The 7,020-nt window shown below is 48.2% G+C and overlaps 1 protein-coding gene across 1 annotated transcript; it reads left to right on the forward strand.

The window, feature by feature from the left end:
• The first annotated feature begins 292 nt into the window (after positions 1-292).
• Positions 293-6,511, forward strand: ZDHHC24 (zDHHC palmitoyltransferase 24). The gene is made up of 4 exons (XM_028710186.2): positions 293-600; positions 2,336-2,613; positions 3,676-3,988; positions 4,965-6,511. The coding sequence occupies exons 1-3, from the start codon at positions 320-322 to the stop codon at positions 3,984-3,986; spliced, it is 870 nt and encodes a 289-aa protein (XP_028566019.2). The 5' UTR covers positions 293-319; the 3' UTR covers positions 3,987-3,988; positions 4,965-6,511.
• The last annotated feature ends 509 nt before the right edge of the window (positions 6,512-7,020 follow it).

Genomic DNA, 7,020 nt, shown 5'->3' on the forward strand with positions numbered 1-7,020 from the left:
AATCTGGTAACCTTAGGGTAGAGGCCCTTAGATGTATGGTGTGCAGCAGCTTAAGTTGCTAGTGTTTTGACTCAGTGGGGCTTCTGAGCAGACTTGCTAAATATTTATTAAACAGGCGACTATATTCACATTGCAGCGTAAGTCAATCAAGCGCCCCACTGACAGGAATCGCTGTGAGGTAAACACAGCGCGAGGGCCGCCTCACGTGGCGGATGGATTGGCTAGGCGGCTCGCCAATCACACTCCTAAAGGCGGTCCCCAGAGCCCGCTCGCTCTTTGGATTGGCGAAGACTTCCTCCGGCGTCGCGCATGCGCCGCTATGGCCGGCAGCGGTTGGGAGCGGAGGGTGCTGCCCGTGTGCGTGGGGGCGGCGCTGGTGGGCGCGCTCGCCCTGGAGGTGGTCGCGGTGCTGCTGCTTCGGCAACGCGGAGGCGGCCGCGAGAGCGGGAGCGAGGCCCCTAGGACGGAAGCATTCCCATTTGTGTCGCTGGCATCGCTGCTTTTCCTGCTGGGGAACGTGCTCGAGAACGCGCGCCGTTTCGTCACCGCCTCGCCCAGCACGCGCGGCGTTATGCTGGCGGGGGCGGGGCAAGGATGGGAGTGAGTTGGGGGGGGGGCTTCGGCGGACGGCAGCCAATCAGAGAAGGGCGTGGGAGTGTGGAGGCGGGGCTTGGGGAAGTGGCGGGAAAAGGACTGGGAAGGCGTTTTTTGTTAGGCTAGGGCAGGCTTCCTCAACCTTGGCCTTCCAGATGTTTTGAGACTACAGTTGCCAGCATCCCTGACTACTGGTCCTGCTAGCTAGGGATCATGGGAGTTGTAGGCCAAAAACATCTGGATGGTCGAGTTTGAGGAAGCCTGGGCTAGGGAAAGCGCCTTGGCCTGACATGCTCAGAGGCACTCTTCTCATTGGATTTTATTTTTTCAAAGCTCTTTTTTGTCAGAGGAGGAAAAGCCCTGAGGAGAGCAACAGCACCCGTGAGGCCTAGCTAAAAGCTTGGGGTACCTTAAAGGGAAAGGAATTGAGGAGAAATCACAGCTGTCAGGCAGGAGGTCCCATCTCTGGGGCCATTACTTAAAAAGGGAACCAGGTAGCAGATAATGGGAAAGGCCCCTGAGAATTTCAGGGTAGACAACTCTGTGTTAGATGCTCTGCCAGAGTAAACAGTACTGAACCAGATGTCTTACCTGGCAGGTACTAGCATTTCTAAATGTATTGCAGGCTTGCAGCACAGGTTTTTTGTTTTTGTTTTTTTGTAAGCAAGACCCTGCTTCGTTAAGATGATGGAGGCAAGTGTTAGAGAGAGAGAAATACCAAGGGGAATTTAGAGAAATGGATTTAATATGTAAGATTAAAAAATGAATGAGTATGCTGTACAAACGAAAGAGGAATATTGTAAATGAATTCCTCAGTGGCCACAAGGAAATGGGTATTTACTGCAGCAGCACTTACATTGTGCAGTTCATTGCATTTGTATGCTAGGGAGGTTTCTGTGCCTGATTTTAGATGCCAGGTTAAAGCATATTATTTACAAGAGCTTACCCTGTCATGTGACCTATTTTTATGTTCTTCTGATATTTGCCTCTTTGTTTATCTTTGAATTTCGTCTCTTAGGTTGATTTTATTAAGTATGCTGCCTTGAGAAGGTTTTGTTCTTAATAGGGCAATGTAGAAATTAACATATAAACAAATAAAAGCATATCAGGTAGAAATAAATGGGAGTACTGTAACCCCCATTGAATTTAGTAGAACTTAATTTATGGTTGGGGAGAAGGCATACTGCCTTTTTAAAAAAATGTATTTATTGTTCAATGTATTTATTTGTTTGTTTTATCAGTTTTATGCTCCACCTTTCAATCAGTTGCTCAGGGTGACTTATAACTGGTTGAAAGAATACTCCCTCACATATCTGTGCCCACAACCTAGCAGCCTTTAATCCTCTGGCTGCTCGACAGTCCCAGGGAAGCCTTTCCTGCAATGGAGGAGAGAAGCACTGTCCCCACAGTTGCTCCTTTTGCGACCAATGGTTGGAGCTGGCTTTTCCTTGAGGGACCAAACTGCCAAAAGGCACTTGACCAGAGTTTCTAAGATTAAAAAAGCAACATTGGAAACTGCCTTATGCCAAGTCAAACCACTAGATTAACCCAGTTTTAAGCAAACTGTTGGGCAATGGTTCATCTGGGATTTAAGTGAGGTTCCCCCCCCCCCTCCAGATGCCAGAGATTGAACATGGGACCGTTTGCATGCAAATCATGTCCTCTGCCACTGGGCTGAGTGAGTGGAGTAAGATGAGCCCAGTAGAAACCTCACCGTCGCTCCTCACTCTCTCTCTTTCAGTTACTGCTACTCCTGCCAATCTCACGTGCCTCCCCGCTGCAGCCACTGTTTCTCCTGCAACGTTTGCATCCTGCGGCGCGACCACCATTGCACTTTGCTTGGCCAGTGCTTGGGATACCAGAACTACCGCTACTTCCTTTGCCTGCTGCTACATGGCTCTGTCGCCTTGCTGTACGGCTGCGTGATCAATGCTGATGTGGTCCTATCACTGCTCCAGGAGGGCACCTCTGTCCAGGCAATGCTGCTGCTACTACTTCCCTGGCTTATGTTACTGATGGGTAAGATTCATTGGCGCAGTACAGACTCCATCACAGCCCTACAGTTGCATGCTGGAAACCGACGAAATAGGCCTCTGCACCACTCTTAATAGTACCAGCCCTGCTTTTGAGAGTACAGGCGACTCCCCTCTTACGCGGGGGTGACGTTCCAGCGCCCCGCACGCATACAGGAAAATCGTGTATGTGGGGAGTGCCCCCTAAACACCCTTGAAAGACCCTTGGTGCCTCTCTCTCTCCAATCCAGATCAAAAATACTGTACAAAAAATATCCACAACTGGAATTGAAGCTCTGGGGCTTGCAGAAGGCTGGAGGATGCGCGGAAAGGTTGCTGCTGTGCTAACGCATGCATCAGCTGTTAGGCAGAGAGGCTGAACAGCCTAAACTGTGCCTCACTGTGCCTCTGGTCTCTTTGGGGCTTCCGCTGCCTTTACCTGTCCTCTTCAAGCTCTGGGGAGGGTCTCCTCACGAGCCATGAGGACTCTCCAGCTCTTTTCTTCCATTTCCTGGTATGAATTAAATTACTTAATTATTTCCCGGTGCCACTATACGTGGTTGTAGGTGCACAAGTGGGGGGATGCCTGTATCTGTGGAGAGGGTTTAATTCAAGCCCAGGCTTACCTCAATTGATAGAGGATGAGATACTCAATATCAGGGTCATGGGTTCGAGCCCCACATTGGGCAAAAGATTCCTGCATTGCAGAGGGTTGGACTAGATGGCTCTTGTGGTCCCTTCCAACTCCACAATTCTATGATTCTACCTGTCCTGGGACCTTCTGCATTCAAAACAGATACTTTACCACTCAGCAAGGTCCCTTCCTCTAAAGATAAGGCATCCCTGCCGTCAGGCTTACGATATACAAGCCATGGCACAAAGGGAAAGGGCATTGGGAAGTGGGGAGCAAACAGAGGCATTTCTTAGAGAAGGTGAAATGGAAAGATTTTGATGAGAGGCAGAGCCAAAAGTTGCTGGTTTTCCAGCAAAGCAGATGGAGGGGTCCTGGGATCCCATCTTCCTCTCTCTCCTTTTGGTAACTAACGTAGCACTTGGATCTCTCTTGTAGGGCAGGTGAACATCACAATCTTCATCTTTGCTTTTGTGACTGACGTCTGCATTGTTGGCTTCCTCTTCTGCACGGGCTTCCTGCTCTTTCACAGCCTGCTGGCCCTGCGTGGGCAGACGACCAACGAATGGTTCGAAGGAGATCGTCAGTACGACTTGGGCTGGAAAGACAACCTTCGGGAAGTGCTGGGGGATCAGGGACACCTGGTGTGGTTCATGCCTTTCATTGCTTCCCCTTTGCCGGGGGACGGGATCACCTTCCGAACTAAGTGCCCCCGATCTGAGCCACTCCCCAAATCCCGTGACCTCTAAAGGTGGGTTCCAGGGTGCAGGTTGGGGCTATGTATAACATGCACTTCTTATGCAAGGATGACCAGAAAAAAGCAATCAGTGGGCAAAATAATTTCTTTTAACAATAATAATGCTTGTTGTTGTTGTTTAGTCGTGCCCGACTCTTCATGACCCCATAGACCAGAGGTTTGTCCAGCGCTTTCGCATGTTCAAACCACTGCACATAACTTACTTGGTTGTAATCCTTACAGGGTTATTGTAAGGCAGGTTTGGGGGGAACTTTGTAAGCCAGTGGACCCTGGTTTATTTGCTAATGGTGGGGTGTGTTAAAATTTTAGGAAATGGCAGCAGTCCCAAGGTGCAATCGCTGCAAGGCCTGTGAGTCTTGGAAGCTCATAACACACAAGGCTACTTTTCTCAAATCTTCTTTCTCCAGTATTTGATGTAGCCACACACTTGCTCTCTCCCCCACCTTGACTCCAAAAAGAGCGTTTCTTGTGCAATTTACAGGAGCAGCAGAGATACAGTAAAATATTATCTGCAGAAAAATGGTCACTTATGACTACTTTGAAGGAATGCTAATAATGACCCACACACTACTCATCCATTCTGGTTACTTTTTGTTAATCTGAAGCATTTTAACCTGCTCTTCAGCTGAGAAAGGCTCCCAGAGTAGATTGAAAAGATTAATAATATGATAGCCCTTGTCTTCAAGCTCAAGGTAGTCTTGACATAAAAGAAAAAGCGGGGGGGGGGGGGGTGGGGGTGGGAGAGGAAAAAAGAAAAACTGTACACTATTTCTTAGTTGTTGTTAGTTATTTCACTTACAAGGTTCTCAAAATGACCATCTGGAATGGAAAGAGTCCAAGGAGGGGAAGAGCCAGGGATTACTGCATTTCCCAACAGAACTGATGGTAGCCCTGTTTCTCTTTCTTTCTACTGCAGCCTGATAGCAGTCCATGACAATCTCTCTCTCTCTCTCTCTTTCTCTCCTTCCAGGTTTCCATTCTGTGTTTTGCAAGGGGAGTCGAGCCCCTGTGAGGGGAGAGCGATTAGCTACACCTCTGCTCTGCTCAAAAGCAGATGAACTGAGAGATGAATTCTCACACGTTTTGCTCCCCTGTCATCAATAGCTTTTTCCTTTTGGGGTTCTGGTGACATATACTTCCATCTGATTTGGTGGCTTTTGGCACACTGGGGATGCTTTTGAGGGGCCCCAAACGGCTCATTTCAGTGGTCTGGAAGGAAGTCTCCATGGGAGCTTAGCCATCCTGCTGGGCTAAGTTCCATCTGGCGGCTGAGGTTGCTGGGACCAAATTTATTCACTGCCTTTCAGATCTGCGTGGTGCTTTTCCACCAGCTTATTTCACTCCACAGCTGTGAAATGTCATGCCCCCTTCCTTACTCTCAAGCTGGAAGGCACAGGGAGAAGCTAAGAAAAACTAGGCACGAATTGCGGTGGAAACACAAAAGTTTGTGATAGGTGCAAAGGCTTTACCTGTCACTCTCTTCTTGGCATTTGTGAGGTCGGTATCTCATTGACATAGGGAACTTGCTTCTGCCAAAAGCGAGCAAGAGAGGAGTGAAGGAATTCTGATGATATTTATCCCTTTCCTTTAGAATTCTGCCAGCCGCCTTGCAATGCTTAGGATCCTTCCACATCTACACTCTGCTTTTGTGCTTTGGCAGTATTACCCACGGAATCCTTACAAAATGTTGCCTGCCTGGAGGTCTGCACTGCTGTAAGCCCACAAGATGGGGCTGGAGGATCAAAGAGACAGGATTCCTGGCCTGTTTTCCAATAATGTTTCCAGTAATGTAGGGTGTATTAAACGGCCTTATTTGGAGTCGGAGAGTTGATTCACCTAGCCTAGTAGTGACGGCTCTGACGGATAGTGGCACTTTCCAGACCAGCTACATGGATGCTTCAGCTGCAGCTGCTGAGGATTGAACCTGGGATCTTATGCATGCAAAACAGGGCTCTACCATTGAGCTTCTGGATGATGGAGGCACTCCCAGTGCCCTGAGAGGTGGAGTGTCAGGGCATTCTTTGCAGGAGATGGTGGTTTGGAGGCTTAAGGCATCTCATTTGATGCTGAGCAGGCATTGTAGGTTGGCAGCATTAGACAGAAACAGTACTGTTCCTTCTTATGGATCTATTCTGCTTCCCTGAGTCGCAACAGTTTTGAGAGGACAGCGGAAAGGCAATGATGGAAATTCGAGCTGCATTCCAGAAAAGTTGTCAGTCCACACTGCTTGTAGGTGGTTTTAATTTCTAGGTACTTTCAATAGTAAATCAGCCACCAGTGCAAACAGCCCCCCAGAGAGGAGGGCAAGAATGCCGGGCTCTTGAGATGCCCACCTTTCCTTGTGGCCATGAGTAATGGAGATGTGGGTTTTAATCCTGTTTTAGCTGTGAGTTCCTTGGCTTAGTTTGGGGAAAGCTGCTATTCTCTTCTGTTTCAGCTTTTCATCTGACATTGGGCCTACCTTTAGATGTAAATGCACCTTTTTACATTAAAATGCTATTTAAAATGACAACACAATTATCTTGTGACTACAGTAAATTTTTTATATATATAAATACATAAACACACACTCTCAAATGGCATTGCCTTGATTGAAAGGTTCATCTAAGCTCAGAGATGGGAACCTGTTGCCTTTCAGATGTTGGATTCTATAACTCCCATCAGCTCCAGCCAGCATGGCTAATGTCAGGAATGATGGGAGTTGTAGTACAGCAGCATCGGGGGGAGGGGGCTCGGGTTCTCCACCCCCAATCTAACTCCACACACTGTTTCCAGAAGTGGCCAGCTACATTACAGTGATTGAGAACAATGCTTCTCAGATGGTGTGGAAGCCAAGAACCCCGGTATATTACTTCTGCCACATCAAGTCGCTCGAAGGCTGTTGCAAACAGGCTCTGGGGTGGAAAGGCAAGCTTTAAATGAAAGCCCAACATGGGTTGCCATAGACCAGGAAAGCTTTGCCATAATAATTCATGTGTTGGTTACTTCAAGACTGGATTACCGCAATGCGCTCCATGTGGGAGCTT

Source organism: Podarcis muralis, chromosome 16 (genome assembly GCF_964188315.1).
Source record: "Podarcis muralis chromosome 16, rPodMur119.hap1.1, whole genome shotgun sequence".
NCBI classification, from domain to species: domain Eukaryota; kingdom Metazoa; phylum Chordata; class Lepidosauria; order Squamata; family Lacertidae; genus Podarcis; species Podarcis muralis.

Bases quoted from the DNA above. Each gene is read 5' to 3' on its own strand.
- ZDHHC24 (XM_028710186.2), top strand. From the start codon at position 320: ATGGCCGGCAGCGGTTGGGAGCGGAGGGTGCTGCCCGTGTGCGTGGGG. The intron at 601-2,335 runs GTGAGTTGGGGG...TCTCTCTTTCAG, and splicing joins GGGGCGGGGCAAGGATGGGA to TTACTGCTACTCCTGCCAAT. The intron at 2,614-3,675 runs GTAAGATTCATT...TCTCTCTTGTAG, and splicing joins CTGGCTTATGTTACTGATGG to GGCAGGTGAACATCACAATC.